At 39.4% G+C, this 17,331-nt stretch overlaps 1 protein-coding gene across 1 annotated transcript in view; it reads right to left on the reverse strand.

Annotated features, from left to right (window-relative positions):
* eys (eyes shut homolog) overlaps positions 1-17,331 on the reverse strand; it is a 200,331-nt gene that overhangs the window by 34,485 nt on the left and 148,515 nt on the right. The window contains 2 exon segments of the mRNA XM_061836907.1: positions 256-364; positions 15,537-15,687. Of these exon segments, the coding sequence (XP_061692891.1) occupies positions 256-364; positions 15,537-15,687 (260 nt within the window).

Here is a 17,331-nt window from a genome sequence, read left to right on the forward strand (position 1 = left end):
CATATTTGTAGAACTCCAAATGGTCAAAGTATCCAAATGTCAATCAACCAGTGTACAAGCATGTACTCTAACTGTCCAACAGCCCAGTTACTTGATAAGGAGGAAAAGCTATACATGCTGAATGAACATGCTATAAATCTTGCAGTTTTTTTTTTTAAATACATCTATAATGATGTACATGAACAAGGTCAAAGACAAAAATAAACCTAAGAGGTCATGGAAGGGATGGACAGTAAAGGTTGTTGGTCATGTTACCTCTGACATGGGCACTGACATAGACTCCTGGAGACGCTGAGCCGGGCCATTATCTACTGCTATTTCAATCATACATGACCCAGGTTGTTCCCCGGTAGGCAGATTGTATCTGTTGAGATGAGAGAGAACGTGAGTGAGGAAGAGGCTTGTCAGACAACGTGCTCCCAACAATATCAGACAATAAATCTAGCAAAGCATGAAAATATTGTGCAGTGCGAGAAAGAGCAGATCCAGTAATGCGGCTATTAATGTGACCATTGAGACTACACCATAAAACTCGCAATGTATACATTGCATACTCGTTTACGACAAACTTTATGTACTGGTAGATTGGGGTATAGGAAACAATGGTGGAGCAAAGGCTGCAAACTAAAGCCAAGGAGGGGGGTGGGGGAAACCAAAGTAGGCTACAGCATCTGTAGCTTTGTTTTAATAACAAGGCCAAAAATAACTATCATTCCCAGTGTTGAAATGAAATTGAGCTGTAACTGTTTTACAAGATCATTGTGTACAATGCAAAAAATGTTATCACCGCCCAATAAAAAAATATGCACAGTGCTCATTATGTCATTCACGATGAATTGATGATAAACAATGGGGACATGAAGCAGATATACATTATGAAGCTAATGAGTCTGAGGACAATTTCATAATTTGACCCTCTCTTGCCATCTCAAGGGAAATATACATTTGTACCAGTCATTAATGTTGCAGTCACAATGTTAAGTAGCTGGTCTACTTGTGTCATATGGCAGCTTTGGCAAAGTCAAGTTACTCTCACTCTCCAATTCATCATTTGTACATAATATGCAATACAAGGGGTGTGCATTATGTATGAGGTTCTACAAGCTGTGCCACACACATTTTAAAGATGCTTCTGTTCACGAGTAATGCGTCATTGTTAAGTACTGTTTAGTCTTATATGGTCTGATAACACAAATATCTTTTCTTAGAATAGCGTCATTGTGTGCCATTGTACAAGCGGTACCACACACATTTTAAAGATGCTTCTGTTTGGGAATAACGCATCATTGTTCCACACTGTTTAGTCTTATATTATCTCCTAACACAAATAGGTTTTCTTAGAACAGTGTCATTATGAGAATATGCATGCTTATAAAAAGCAGACTGCATAGCTGTCATTGCCAAGGCAACCCCTGATCACAAACGTAGATAATCTTTTGCGATAGTGGAATAGCCAGGACACCTTTTGTCTTGTTACTATTTCGAATTGTCTGCTATTTTGTACAAACACACAACGTTTACTTCATAAAAACCTTTACAATGCAGACATTCATTCGGTTTGTAAATTTGTTCCAGCAGGCTGGGATAGAGTTTAGCTTCTCTGGCGCAATGTATGTGTGGGTTTTCTGCAGCTTCTATTATATTCCAAAGACATGTACGCAAGAAGAATTCATAGAAAACTGAAGTGTATAGAAATATGAACAGTAGTTTGTCCATACGGGACCTTCAATTATCTGGCCATCAGTCCAGATCTCTTTCCTCTCGATGGAACTCAGTTGAAATGTGACAATTCCATTGAATGTTTAGTACATGCCATGCACAAGCTTTTCTTCACTTAACCACTTTTGCCCTCAACAGCTCCTGTGGAAGGCTGCGCTTCCTCAAAAGCTGCAGGAAGTACATCCTCTGCTGGGCCTTATTGAAGATGGGAGTTGATGTTGATCTCCCACTTCAGGTCTTGAGGGACTGTAATTCTCAGGATCTCAAAGGTCTTGATGGTGGACACAGGGCAGTTGGAGAGCATGAGGGGCAGCTGGGAAAAGGATTCCTCCTGAAGTCCATAGTCATCTCTGCAGTCTTTAGTGCATTCAGCTTCAGGTGGTGTTATTTGAACTGCAGCTCCAGCTGCTCCATTTCCTGTCAATACAAAGACTCGTCACTGTCTTTGATCAGGCCGATGACTGTGTTGTCGTCTGCAAATTTCAGGAGTCTGACAGCCGGGTGCAATTAGGTGCAGTCAATCTTGTAGAGAGTCACTGTGGGATGACTTCTCAGGGATTTAAATCAAAACTGAAATGTTTTGATCGTCTTAGAAGCTCCATTCATCCATCTATTTGAGCAGGCTTCATTGGTTCATGCACAAAAGCTAGAGAACACAACTCTTGCCTGACTGTTGATATGGAAGCCCATCCTCTAGATTAGAGACACCCACCAATGAAGAATGGTGTTACTCTTTTCGGATGGAAAATTATCATTTCTAAGATACATTGGAAAGAGGCCTCTGTTAGCCAGTGAAAGCCGTTTGGATCAAATCACCCTAGTTAATATTCCATTGAGTTGCAACGATGATTGTTGAATGCACATAAAGGCCAAAGGCTGCTGTGTTTATTTAGTACGCCATTATACTGCAATGTAGGTGGTTTTGTAAGCACCCTTCTCTGTTTGCAAATTATTTTTAACCTTGACGTAGATAGCTTACTTTACGCATCTTTCAAATCATCTGTTTGAATTGGTTTAAAAGGTTTGCGAAAACACATTACTGTACACTTCAAACCTGACACAACCCCAAGATAAAGGTTGGTAACCCTAAAAAAACAGACAACCCATACCCAGAAAAAGTAGCTGTATGTATGCTGGCCTGCGTGCTGATCAATCCACCATTGTATATTTTTGTGTAAACCAGGCAACCACTGAGCAGATGCATGTCAAAATGCAGATGGGAAAACTGTCCAGGCCTGAGAAAAGAATAACTGGGATGGCTGAGAATATTCATAGGCACCTTGTGAAAGGGCACCAGTCTGTGTGTAATTGACTGGAATAAGTTCCAGCACCTGCTGTAACTCTTAACAGCATAAGCAAGTTGGAAAAATAATCAGAAAATAGAAAACATTTTTCATGAAGTTAATTTGCAAATATCCACTAACTTACAAACGTCACCTCTGTCAGGCTCCATTAGTGCAATTCATTTCACTCAAGTTAATTACTTCAAGATTAAGGAAGCGCATGGCACCAAAAGTATCTTTTCCAAGTGCAATTATTCCTCACTGTTAGCAGTAATTGTTACTCTACTATATACTATACTATGTGCCCGGATAATTTGCTGGAAATGTATTTTCAGTGTGAGTGAAAGCTTGTGTGCATTTTGATTGGCTGTAATCTCCAACGTCGCAATAGTGTGCGTTGGATTTTCCAATTTTGAATCGCGACAAAATCAGTGGCCAACTAATGGGCCACCTGTCAACTAATAGGGGAAAACTAATGTCGGCTACTTGCATCCGCAATCTTATTCTTTCGGTCACGACACCCAGCTCATGACTATAGATGAGAAGGGAATATATATTGATTCAACCCGGCTGCTAGCTGCACCAGAGAGAGTTGAAGATCACAGCTTGATGAAGACAACGGAACCACAAAAAGCAGGGACGTACTGTAATGCCGAGGTCACCAAAGTGCACCCCTTCACGCCTCGGCTGCAGCTAAAAATGATGTTTGTAAAACGTTATCGACAGAAACCACAATTAGGTGAATCCACGGGTATGGAACTGAGAACATGCAGGTGTCCACTCTATTCCTAATCTATTTATTCATTGTACAATGTGAATGCAGGCTTTTAAAATGAAACGCCAACAATCAAAACGATGCCCCCTCCAGTTTTATTTGAAATAGATTTACATGCAACCTCACTTATACAAATGGAGGAAACGGTAATTTGAAGTAGGAAATATTTTGTCGACACACGATGTTTTGTGGCACAGTAAAGGCTGCATGCGTGAAACTGAGCCTCAAGTCCACAAAAGACATCCTTCACTATCCTGTGCTGTTGGAGGTCATTACGATAATCCTTATTCATGCGGTTTTCAAACGATTGGTTTAATTTAAAGACCTAAAAATATACAACACTGTTTAGAAGTTATCATTAATCTGAGGACAAGGTTATATATCTTTATTCGCATCAAATGAAAACAGTTTTAAAACTATTACTCTTTTCCCAACTCATTAACATGTTGTGAAATTATTTTATTGCAATAAAAAAAGAGACGGGTAATGTACTTTGCCAAAGGCAAACAGATTTTTGCTTGTAATTGCCTAGGAAGAATAAATCAAGACTTACGTATGTATACAGTAGAATTGTGTGCATGTTTGATCATTCTACCAGTGAAATACATAGATAGCTATTATATGTTTTCCAGAACTTGTAATAATTTCAAGAGCTTAAAAAGGCTTCCATTTAAAAAAGTCAAGCTCAAATCACACCTTGAAAAGGCAACTTTTTAAAGAATTTTACAAACCCATTAAGTACACAGGAACTCTCGTTCGTCTGCTAATGCTGCAAAGCCGTTCCCCTCGAGACCCTAAGAGCGTGTTCACTAAGCAAACATGATGATACTCCTTTATGAGCTCTCTCGAGCACATTGGATGCTCCACCACGCTCATCTACATTGGTCTTGCTCTAAGGCACAGATGACTATTCATGATGATGACTTCTTTACATCATCCAGCAGCCACGCAGGGGAGGGGAATATTTTCCCCGCAGGTGCTCACCAGTCCCATCCTCATCCTCATCTTCATCCAAACGACTGCATCATGCAAGCATGCAGGCACCGGTCACAACGTGAGCTGGATCTTTTGTCATCCAATACAAATTTGTGTTAAACATTCATTCTTCAGAGAGATAATATGCTTCATCTGTGTTGTTTTTTGTGCTGTTTTGACTGATTGAACATTTGTAGCTTTTGTGGGATTGTGTATATTGAACGGATTCACAATGAATGGATCAATATTAGCTATGTATGGAAGTTGTTGGCCTGTCATGATAATTACAATATCGACGTCTCGTTCGATAAATAAAATGGACACAATCGTTTTTCTGGACTCAATAAATTGTCATTATTTTAGTGAGTCGGCGTGCAGAACACATAGTGAGCCGAAAGACTTGAACGGCTCTGTCATTACCAGCTAATGGGCTCATGGAACACCGGCAGCCCGGTGCACTCGCAACTCCACAGCCTTGCTCATTATGCTTATCCATAAACCCTTGATTAAAAATAACTTAGTGTGTACGTAGTTTAAAAAAATAGATCACCATCGCAAACCAACTCCGTCAGCAGCTGCCATACGCTGTGTGTCAACAATCCTCAACTCTCATTTACCTGAGAGAAAGCATGTGCAGACAGCTTTTCCCAATTCTATATTGAACTGCAAAAATTTACTTCTGAACATTTTTCCAAAAGGTATTCCACCCCAATGAAAGCAAATAAAATTCCATTTGGATTCGGTCCGTTTGTTCAAATTCTGTTATTTTTATTTTTTTTATACGGAGCGCTTTCATCCAGTTTTGGCTTCGATTATAAACCATGTAAACAAGGCTAGTCTTCCAGATGTTTTGTCTTTTTTTTCAAGCCCAGGTGGATTCTTATTACACAGTAAAGAAAAACTATTTGATAGAGAATCAAGAAAGAAAATAACAATAATGATTTATAATAATAATGATTTATAATAATAATAATAATAATAGTAATAATAATGATAATAATAAGGATTATGATGACCCTGATTTAAAATGAATAAAATAAAATAACTAAAACATAATGTGAGTGGGGATTATTGTTTTTATTTCAGAAGAATAAAAGACATCATCATTTATTGTGATATTTTTCGAGAAAAAATCACCTAAAAATATAAAGAAATAACTAGCCTCTTTTTGTGTGAATGTGCCAAGGCTAAAAAACAAAATGCCAACAGAAACAATAAGATATTATGGCAGCAATATCTGCATTCATACAACAACAATGACAGAAATTAGGGCATCAGCAATAAAAACCCTTTACTAGATCCCAATATTGGTTGTACATGTGAAATAGAACGTTTTTATGAATGCAGGCTGGATTCACCACACCCCCAGTGAAGAATATGGTATAAATATATTGAACTTAATTGAATTAGTTAAAATAGTAGAAGTAGATATAGTGCAAATTACAACAATAATAACAACTGTTACTGTACCAGTTAAATCAATCTTATAATCTTGACTATAATTGAGCATTATTATCTTTGCAAAGGTAAAATTTTTGGTACAGCTCTTGTCATGGATTTCATTATATCATGCAGCTGTTCAGAATGTTGTGCACTATAAGTGTGGAAATACAAGCGCACACAAGCACAAAGACTCGATTACTCAAACAAAAGAGAAAAAAGGCACCGTGTAATTTCCTCTCTTGTGCAGCATTCAGTGCTCCATCTCGCAGGACTGACAGTAGTGCCACTTGAGGTAAACAAACAAATATCTATGAATATTTGATTTTCTCAAAGTATACACGATCACAATATGGCGGTGATTATTTACGCATATTCATTATTTATGCATTACTTCATCTGGCTAATGCTCTAATCGTAGGTTGTTGGTGTTTTTCCACCTCTGATCCTTATTTAGACTCACTATCATGTGACTCCAGATGCAACTGAAACACTTTTTTTTTTGTATTTTGGGCACTGCACAAGTATTTGTTCAAGCTGTGTCAGGAAAAGCCCTTTTTGGACATACTGTACTTCCTTCAGAGAGCCCTACAAATAATTATGACGAGCTTGGCTCGTTAAAACGTTATCATTGCATAAAACATCTGAAACGCCTTGGCGACAGATGGCAGTAAAACATTGCGCGCAAAGTCTTTGCAACACTTCCCAGCAGCTGATGAAGGCTTATTATTCCAATCATATTTCATAACCTTACAAGAAACACACCATAATGTGGAACCTGTTAGTGGCGAATTCATAATTTGCACCTCACTTAGCACCTTGTTCTGTCTGTGGGAAGAGCAACTGTGCTCAGTGGAGTTTCATAACGTACGTACCTTCGAGCATTGAGTCTAAATAGGTCATGTGCATTAAATGTACATGGAAGACTGCCCCCACCTGTTACATTCCCACTTGTAAAATGAATTTACAAGATTGTACTCCTATTCTGAATTATACCAAAACTGACTTCCTAAATTACTGGAATACTACAGTACTGACTTCATTTAGGTGGATATGTTACCATGAAAACTTCATCAACATGAGGGCTAAATACTTCACTGACTGCTCTAGTGCAGTGAGACCGTCATATTGCTGCACTGCAGTATTGGCTTTGGTATCTGTAGTTGTACAATGTACTGCAAGTGGTAAGTCATTTTAGTTGCTACACTGTATGAGGATAAAGACGTGGATGGAATTGTGTAGGGGAGCAGTGCAGAGTGGCACGATGGGGCAAATGGTTAGAACATCTGCCTCAGAGTTCTGAGGTTCAAGGTTCAAATCCCAGCCACAGCTGTGTGGAGTTTGCACCTGTTCCAGCGTGGGTTATATGCAGGCTCTCCGGTTTCCTCCCACATCCCAAAAATATGCATTATTGGGGACTTTAATTTGCCCGTTGGCATGTTTGTGAGTCCAACTGTCATTTGCTTCTGTTATTGGCTGGCAATCAGTTCAAGGTGTACCCCGAATCCTGCCCGAAGACAGCTGGAATAGGCTCCAGCATTGCCGTGACTCCTGTGAGGATAAGCGGCTCAGAACATTTAGGGATGGATAGCAGTGCAGAGTTGCTGCAGTGGCTCCTACATAGTATGGGGGGGACTAGAGTATGTGTCCAAAAATCTCAGTACGCAGCTCTTTATTATCTGATTAATTAGTTAGATCATCTATTGCACTCATCCCTTAGTTCACCAAGACACCAATAAAAGATGTTACCAACTTCACCTCAACTCAACAACACATTTTTTAGATGAAATAGAAAAGGCATGCTGAGCCCTGAAGACCTTTCACAGGCTCAACATCAGTGAGTTCTCACCCCACCAATGGATGAAAAAAGTGCAAGCTGTTGGGCAGCAAAAATCAAGACCGACAAAGCCCAGATTCCGACGAAGGGCATGGGCACAGTAGAAAGCATATTGATTGTCAAGTCACTTGAATTTGCAAAGAAGAAACAGTTGTGTTTGAAAGTTTAAAATATACTGGCAGAAAATATTCTGAATGTTTTCTTAAAAGAATTAAGAAAACATTCAGAATAAGATTATTTTATTTCTAATGAGATTTAAATTAAACTATAATAAAGAAAACATTGAGATGGTCCCTGTTTAATCCCATTTCCCCTCTAAAAGGCCAATATTACGCAAATACTCATACAGAATGTAAATTTAGGAGACCAACTGCATAAAAAGGTGACCACTGAAAATAAATACAGTATTGTACTACTCCTTCAGTCATCATGAAGTGATTATAGAGCCATTTAGAGAATCCAAACAATGGCTTCTGCCAATTGTTGTTGCCAGACAAGGTAATCAATTGTCTTTTTCTAATTAAAATGCCACATTAAGGAAGGATCTCGCCATTATTCACTGGGACACTAATTACAGTGGTGATTACTTTTGTTTGGATTTTCCTATAATCCGAGGTTATAGTGGGATTGGTTTATGCGGGTGATGTGTCGCTTTGGATTCAGGGTTGCAGTAAATGTATATGTGGTTCGATCCATCATGGCATTCAATTACTATAACGCTTCTCCTGTGCAAGGTCATGAGTGCACTGGAAAGTTCAACAACACATGATGCATATTTTTCTTGTGTCGGATTGATGTCTGGGTAGTGATGGCCAGTATTTGGGAAAGTTCATTTTCTATGTAAACTAGTTTGAAAGTTCAGTTCACCATTTCAAAAATGGTTTGTAGTTGTTCATTGAAAATTTAGAACTAAATTCACCATTTAATTTTTTTCTTCTCAATATGTTGCCAATAGCCCATTATATTCAAAATTCTGGCATTTCTTTTTTTGCGTTATTGCCACCCATTCAGTCTACACTTGTAGCCAGTTTCAGCTTTCACCCTACAATCGCAAAAATACACAGTGAAGAAAATTACAGAGGTCCAGGTTTCCTGTAGTTTTTCACCAGGTTTACACACACTGCAGCAGGGATTTTGGCCCACTCCTCCACACAGATCTTTTTGAGATCAGACAGGTTTCTAGGGTGTCACTGAGAAACACAGAGTTTCAGCTCCCTCCAAAGATTTTCTTTAGGGTTGGAACCTTGATATGCTTCTTACGGAGTCACTCCTTGGTTTTCCTGGCTGTGTGCTTCGGGTCATTGTCAGGTTGAAAGACCCAGCCACGACCCATGTTCAATGCTTTGCATGAGGGAAAGAGGTTGTTCCCCAAAATCACACAATACTTGGCCGCGGTCATCCTCTCCTTAACATAGTGCAGTTGTCCTGTCCCATGTGCAGAAAATCACCCACAAAGCATGATACTACCACCCCCATGCTTCACAGCAGGGATGGTGTTCTTGGGATGAAACTCATCATTCGTCTTCCTCCAAACACGGTTAGTGGAATTATGACCAAAAAGTTCCATTTTGGTCTCATCTAACCACAAAACCTTCTCCCATGACTCCTCTGTATCATCCAAATGGTCATTGGCAAACTTAAGACGGGCCTTGCCATGTGCTGGTTTAAGCAGGTGAAACTGCTGTGCCATGCGTGATTTCAAACCGTGACATCTTAGTGTATTACCCCACGAGGTGATATCTTGCATGGGGCTCCACTCCGATTGAGATTGACTGTCACGTTTAGCTTCTTCCATTTTCTAATGATTGCTCCAACAGTGGACCTTTTTTCAAGAAGTTGCTTGGCAATTTCTCTGAAGCCCTTTCCAGCTGTGTGGAGTTGTACAATTTTGTCTCTGGTGTATTTGGACAGCTCTTTGGTCTTGGCAATGTTACAAGTTCGAGCCTTGCTGATTGTATGGGGTGGACAGGTGTCTTTGGTGTCATGGTTCAAATCCCAGCCACACCTATGTGGAGTTTGTATGTTCTCCCCGTGCCTTCTTTTTTTCTTCTCTTTTCCTCCCACATCCCAAAAACATACATTTATTGGAGACTCTAAATGGCCCCTAGGTCTGATTGTGACTGCGACTGTTGTTTGTCTCCATGTGCCTTGCAATTTGCTAGCAATCGGTTCAGGGTTTACAACACCTCCTTCCTGATGCACTCCCGCTTATGAGGAAAATCGTCGAAGAAAATGTTTGGATGGATATCCCCATGTTCACATATACCTCTTCTGGTTGTGTCGATCCTAATCTCATATGTGAAGGTTTTGGTGGGCTTGAGAGGATTTTAAGGTTTCAAGTTGGGAACGGGCACCCATTAAATTTGGGAATGACTGGTGTTGTATTCACTTCAAAACATGTCAAGTGACTGGCAAAAATGTTGATCCGACAAAGAGAATGACCATGAATGTCATTCTGTTGTCGTACTAGAGTGGATGCAATTACTGGAGACACTGTATTTGGCAGAATAAAGACTATTCTGATTCTTATTATTGATGCTGTGTCAGAGGTTGTAAACATTTAGCCCATTTGAGATAAACTTTAAAATTAAACAATGTGCCTGAAAAGAAATACATAAACACCAAATCAAAAACAAAAAAAAGATAGTGGTGTATCCAACATGACATTTATATTGAAGTGACAGCCATTTTCTGCAGTCACATGAAAAAAAAGGAATGTTACATATTATGCAAGAAATTTGAAAAATGACAACTGCCACAAACCTGCAGTTCAACATCCTTTGACAAGGAAATGCCATTGTGCAGAATGGCATCCATGTTGGTCTTCAGCTGTGCAAATATGATACAAAGACTGCTAATGTTCACGCATTCTCCTGTTTGTCTGTGCATTATCAATTTTTAATGGTATACACTTGGCATGTTTTTTTGCATTATTTCAATCTGAATCTGCCACTATTAGTCTACATAAAAATCACAAGTAGTCATCTTGACATATCAATCGGAAGGACAAGCAAAAGCAGGTTTGCAACATTGGTAGTTATAACCATTTGGTGGAAAAATGAAAAATATGATTTATTCAAGTACAGTATATTAACTGCCACAACACACTGCCAAATTTTTGACAGAATAAACAGAATTCTTAATGAGATTAAGGCGAGGACCAATGAAAATACTTTCGAAAATGTAAATTTTGAACCAAAACTGTGGAGAAGACTGCAAACCTCAGAGCAGGTGCAGCAGCTGTGTAGATCACCCACCAGAGGGCTTTTAATGTCATTAAAATAGACCCTCCAAGTTGTTTAATGTGTTGATTTGCACTCATCCTTCCAACGACTTGTGGGAGCAATTATGTCATTATAAAAACTGCAGCACAAAACAGCTCAGCATGGATAAACAGCAAAGAATGGAAAGAGACTTTTTCTTAGCTGCGCTTGATGGGACGTGAATCCAACACATTGTCATTTTAATGACAGAACGAGTTGAGTTATTTAGTCAATATTTTAACAGACCACCCCATTTTTGACTCACAATATAGAGTAACCAAACAGGACAGGCCACTCCAGGTAAGCTTTTTTTGTTGTTGTTGACAATAATGAATTGCAACAATTTATAATGTCAGGGGTGGAGAGAACAAACAATCCTGATGCCATTGATGATGTGAGAAAATAGCACTCGTTAGGCACTCACTGGTTTTCTGGGATTTATTAAAAAACACACCACTCCCACAACGACAACATAGCCGCTGGTGTATTAAGGTATTTTCAAATTTGAACTGTGCATGATCTCTGCCATGAATTTATATGATATTGAAAAATGTCAGTGTTAGTCCATGTTTCCATAATCTGAAGCCTGCCTCAGCTGTCACTGAATCATGCCTGCCTTTTCACATTCTATCCCATTTTATATGCGATGGGTCAGTCAGAGGTCTGGATGGCAGTGCAAGCCCACACGTGTAACAAAGGTCTTAGGTGAAAATGGGAGAATAAACGGGAGCCAGAGATGATTTGTGCTGCACCAGCTCACCAAATTGTCCGCCACCTCTGTGTACTCTATCTACAGTCCACCCTTGATGCACCTCATCACTGCAGTTATCAGAGGATTTCTGCATCTAGCATGATCCAAAGTTGTAGTTGAAGTGCGAGTTGTAAAATGTGAACAGAAATGGAGACAGGACACAGTAAAACTGCTTTTAACATATCATCCATGCTGCTTGACCTAACAGCTGAACAGGATGGAAAAACATGGATGAAGTACAGTCCCTTGTGGTACCCCAACATCAGTGACGAGAATATCTGACAGGGTGTTTCTCAAACACACAACGCTATCAATAAAACAAGGGAGGTTCCTACCATTCTCCAGATCAGCAGTCCCCAGTTTTGCACTATGGAGCATTTTCAAATCAACCTATTTTGATGGACCAGCATACAAACGATTCAGTATAAAATTTCCCAACTTAATTTGATCTTCCATTACAACCCTGCTAAAGACAATTGAAATCACAAGCACCAGTCAGGGGTTGAATGGGCTGGGTCAAGAGCTGAGCCTTCATTTCAAGGTATAAATGTATGTCAACGTTTGCATACTGCATAAAACTGCACTAAAAAAAATGAAGAATGAAGATCAAGAAAAAACAGTTTTCAAACATTTAACTTTGGAACAGTGGCAGTTTAAATACACTTGGCAGCATTTTGGAAGCGTCTTTTATCAGAATCAGAATCTTCTTCAATGGCCAAGCATGTAACAACACACAAGGAATTTGTCTCTGGCAATCGGTGCCACCACTGGTAGGACATTCATGTTGAGTACGGAGAAGAAGAACAAACAAGAACGAAGAACAATAGACATTCAACATATTTATTATCAGGCTGTTATTACTTGTGAGGTACCAAATATTGTAAGTGCATCCAAACTTCAGGTGCAATATAATGTTGCACTTTCACAGCGTGCTTCTAAACCGCATTAGAGGAAAAATCCTTTAGTAGATTGGAAAATGGCACATGGCCAAGATTCCTCAAGGAACACCCTCATCTTAGAACCGCTCCACCCATAAGGCGTATCTGGCATGAAGGTGTGTAAATGACAGAGTGAAATTGATGTATAATCTGCACAGCAAGAGAATTGCACAACCGCCCAACTTTGCCCTCTTACACATATGGCTGAATGCGGCCCCAATAATGAAAGGCTTGATTCACAATGAGATTAAGTGCGTAAATAAGAAATATTTCAAATAAAAGGCAAGGAGTTGAGGCTGTGTGAGATGAAGCAATTAGTCATTTGATTATTTACAGTCTAAGGAGTAGGAGCTGAACTGTGCAAAAAGCAGATTAATTCTGTGAGGCCAACTCTCATGCAAGAAAAGCAGGTCGTCGCTGTTCAAACATAACGGCATGATGCCATGTACTCATTTGCATATGAATTCAACTGCTACGCGATCAAGGCTAAACGGCAGCAGAGCTGAGCAACAAACTCTCCCTCCTCTCCTCTCCACAAAGTCAGACTAAAACGTTGTGATCACTTCTATCTGGATCAGACGGGCAAACGCGTATGGATATGCTTCAACATTTGGTGAAACAAATCTGATGCTGTCTCCATGAAAACCAACCTTGTTATCTGCCGTCACCCTGGTACATTTGCTTCCCCCCTACGTTTAAGATTTAATACATTTTACCTGCCACCCAGCAGGTCAAAGTGTTTGAAGTATTTACTGCAACTCCTTCTTTCTACTTTCACTTAAGGCTGGGTCAGGCATATACAGTACTGCATCGCAACGTGATCATGAACGATGACGTTAATGCGATGGCAGACCATAATCACAACATAATGACACTGCCTGTTGATTTTCAACTCTCAAAATAAACATTCTTGTCGGACTACACGTGGGTCGACAGTTCATGCCTGGAGTGCAGAGTGCAGTGATGATCATCACGTGTGACTTGTGCTGAATAAAGGGACGCCATGCATATGCGCCAAAAGATCCATATTTTCTGTAAAAAGAATGACTTTAGATGCCCTACACCGGATGCTAAAATAGTCTCATTCAGAGCGTTATAGCTCTCCCTTCATTTAATTTAACTGCTGTCATTTGTCGCATATGAGTCAAGGCTGATAGCTAAAAGTTAACGACCTGCCAAAATTTTTAGACGGAGAAAGAGAGAGAGAGAGAGAGAGAGAGAGAGAGAGAGAGAGAGAGAAAGAGAGAGAGAGAGAGAGAACAATTAGAGTTCGACCATTTTACGTCGGGTTTTTGGATTTGATGGTAATAATCTCCCCCAAAAATTCATAGAAGGATCAATCAATTGCTTCAGAAAGAGGAGGAGATAATATTGACTTACATTTTTAAGTGTTGGTCATATATTCTTTCAAACACCTTGGACAAAATAACAAAAACAGTCGACTATTTTGTGACATTGATCACTGAGAAACATTTTTGGCTTACAAAGCAACAGCATGTGGTAGCATTTGAGCTTGATGGGAAGATGGAGGGGCCAGTACAACCTGGTAGGGGTTTTCAAGGAAATAATGTTGAAATGTTACAAACTTCGATCCCAAACGGTCAAGTTACTAGCAACAATGAAAAGAAAGTTTGTATAGAATTAGAATTAGTTTCTTGTTTAATTTGTTGAAAGTGAAATAAATGAAGTGAATTTTGACAGTTTTCTATCTCTCGTATACAGGCTCTGTTTTTTTTTTTTTCTCCTGACTGCATTGCTGACAGCAGTTACATGCATACTTGGATTAGATTATAAACGACTCATGTCAAACATTTGTTAACTATCTTTGATCAAAACATATGATTTACTTTATTGATAACAATGTCGGTCGGTTATGTGGCGCACTGTAGACTGACATGACATAGGCACTGGCAAAGACAGCTGGTGTCAAAATTACACATAGTTCTAAATGGCTGTATTATCGTTTACTAACACTGACTTGTGTAGAGTGTGTTGGTTTTCATTGTGTACAAAAAATTAGATAAACAGTTGGTCAAATTATTTAATCAAAAGGTAAAAATGGCAAGTGATGGAACACGTCAACGTTCGAGCTTCAAGTTGATGGTCTAACTATAGGATATCATACTAAGTAAAGAAACTGATAGTGAAAAATGTATTAGTCCTATATAGTTCCGAATTCATTCACTTATACCTGTTAGTATTCAGGTCCTTCATTTTCCATGTTGTATTTTTAGTCATTCCCAAGCTTTGCAGAAAATAAACAGCTTTCCATGTTCATATCTAGAGTCAGTGTTACAAGCGACCACTGGTCAAATTATGGTCATGTATGCTTTTATCCCTTGAACCTGTAAATGTAACTGGTACATTTGAAAGGTTTATACAGAGACACTCTAAAATATTAATTACCTCAGTGTTTAGCTCATTTGCTGGTAGAAGCTTTAAAAATATTCAATTTTCCCTTGAAAATCAAACATAATATGTCTAACAGACATCGCATAGGAAGTACCGTAAATACTTCCTCTAGTACTATAATTGGAGAAAGAAGCGAGTCTTACTGAATTGTCAATGACACCCATTTGTTATTGTTGATGGTCTGGCTGGCGGCCACGTTGAGGACATGTTTACCGCCACATCCGAGCTCAACAACAGGACTTCCGTCTTGAAGGAATACATGAAGAAAGGGGCCACTAAACGTCTGATACTTGGCTGAAAAAGAAAGGAAATAAGGCCACGTTCTTGTCAATATATGCTTAGATCTGGGAAACCACTCACATATTATTCGCTATACGTTAAATTTGTCTTCCAGATGACCTGAACAAGCCTGCTAAGTAACTAACTAGCTTTGGAAGAATTTGAAATCACAAGTTAAGTTTAGGCAAAATGGAAGCTTTTCAATTAATTTCATAAAAATGTCAGTTTTCCAATATATACTGTTTCACTTGTTGGACAGGAACTTCTGGATTTCTGAGATACCACAGTCCATCTTGAAACTATCTGTAACCATGCTGCATCACAAGTTGTATATAACAGTGACCCAGTCAACAAATGTATGCATTTCTCTCTACATTTTTTGGACTTGATTTCTCGACTCATGTGCGTCATACCACAGCGGGAGAGTCTACAGCTGAGATATACAGCGGGGGCCCACGGGATACTCAGCAAGGTGAAGGAAAGAAGAGGCATTCTAATCCTCCACATCTGATCTAAGAAGATATTACCATGTATGTGTCTCTGTGTGTACAGAAGAGCAATCGCTGTGCCACTGTGATGGGATGCTAATTCACCTTCGATTATTTCAAGGAACATTGCACAAGAGGTCAGAAGGCAACATCGAAGCAACAAGCAGTGTTGACTACTTTGATCTCATCATGACAGCAAAGACTGAGTCAAAGTTCTTTGAAGAATTGTACTGGCAGGAAGAGTTTGGACAAATAGGTGTTAGGTGTGGACCATAGAAACACAAAATAGTACCATATGTCATTGCAATACTTTGGCCATTCGCGATGAAGTGATGGTAGTGAAAAATAATGTAAATTGATGACAGGAATCGGTGCAAAAACTGGGCTTGTTGTTTCGTGCCTGCATGGCTACTGATATGAGAGCTCTCAACAATTCCTCCAGGATAAGACGGGCATCCCAAAAATCCCCCATCTTTTTTGTCACAGATAGGCTATGCTTAGCGTAATACTAGAGTCAGATAATGCCTGTTGTAAGCTGACTTGGAGGTCTTCCTCATCATAAGCTGAGACAGTGAGGCTCTTAACTGTGACATATTATCTGAACGGACTGCAGAAGGGAAATCGTGTTCAGATAATCCAGAGTCTTCTGTACGACTCCTCCTCGCCGATGAAATTGGAAGGGAGAGACGAGAGAACTGAGAGCATCACTTTGTAGCAGGACAACACACAGGTGAAGAAAATAGCGTGGAAAAAAAAGGACACATTTTGAAGTTAATTCAGACTCTAAACGGCCTCTCGCTGTGAATGGTTGGTCGTTTATATGTGCTCCGCGATTGGCTGGTGACCAATTCAGGGTGAACCCCACCTCAGCTGAGAAAGGTTCCAGCACTCCCATGGCCCTAGTGAGGACAAGCAGTACAGATGATGAACTTTACCTGGACTTTAAAGATATGTTATTAATCACGTTCAAATTTTCAGGTTTTTGTACAATATACTGAGATTTACAGTATATTATATTTTTTTCTTCATTTGGGTCACGGCTTTGTTATTACGAGGGATAGTTTGCCAGTTTGTCCTGAAGCCTGATCCCTGGAGATCCATTTTTAAAACATTCAATTCAATTCAACACCCACCTTCATAACCCAAGAACATCATTTTGTAGATGACACAA

Source organism: Syngnathoides biaculeatus, chromosome 12, assembly GCF_019802595.1.
Source record: "Syngnathoides biaculeatus isolate LvHL_M chromosome 12, ASM1980259v1, whole genome shotgun sequence".
Lineage (NCBI taxonomy): Eukaryota > Metazoa > Chordata > Actinopteri > Syngnathiformes > Syngnathidae > Syngnathoides > Syngnathoides biaculeatus.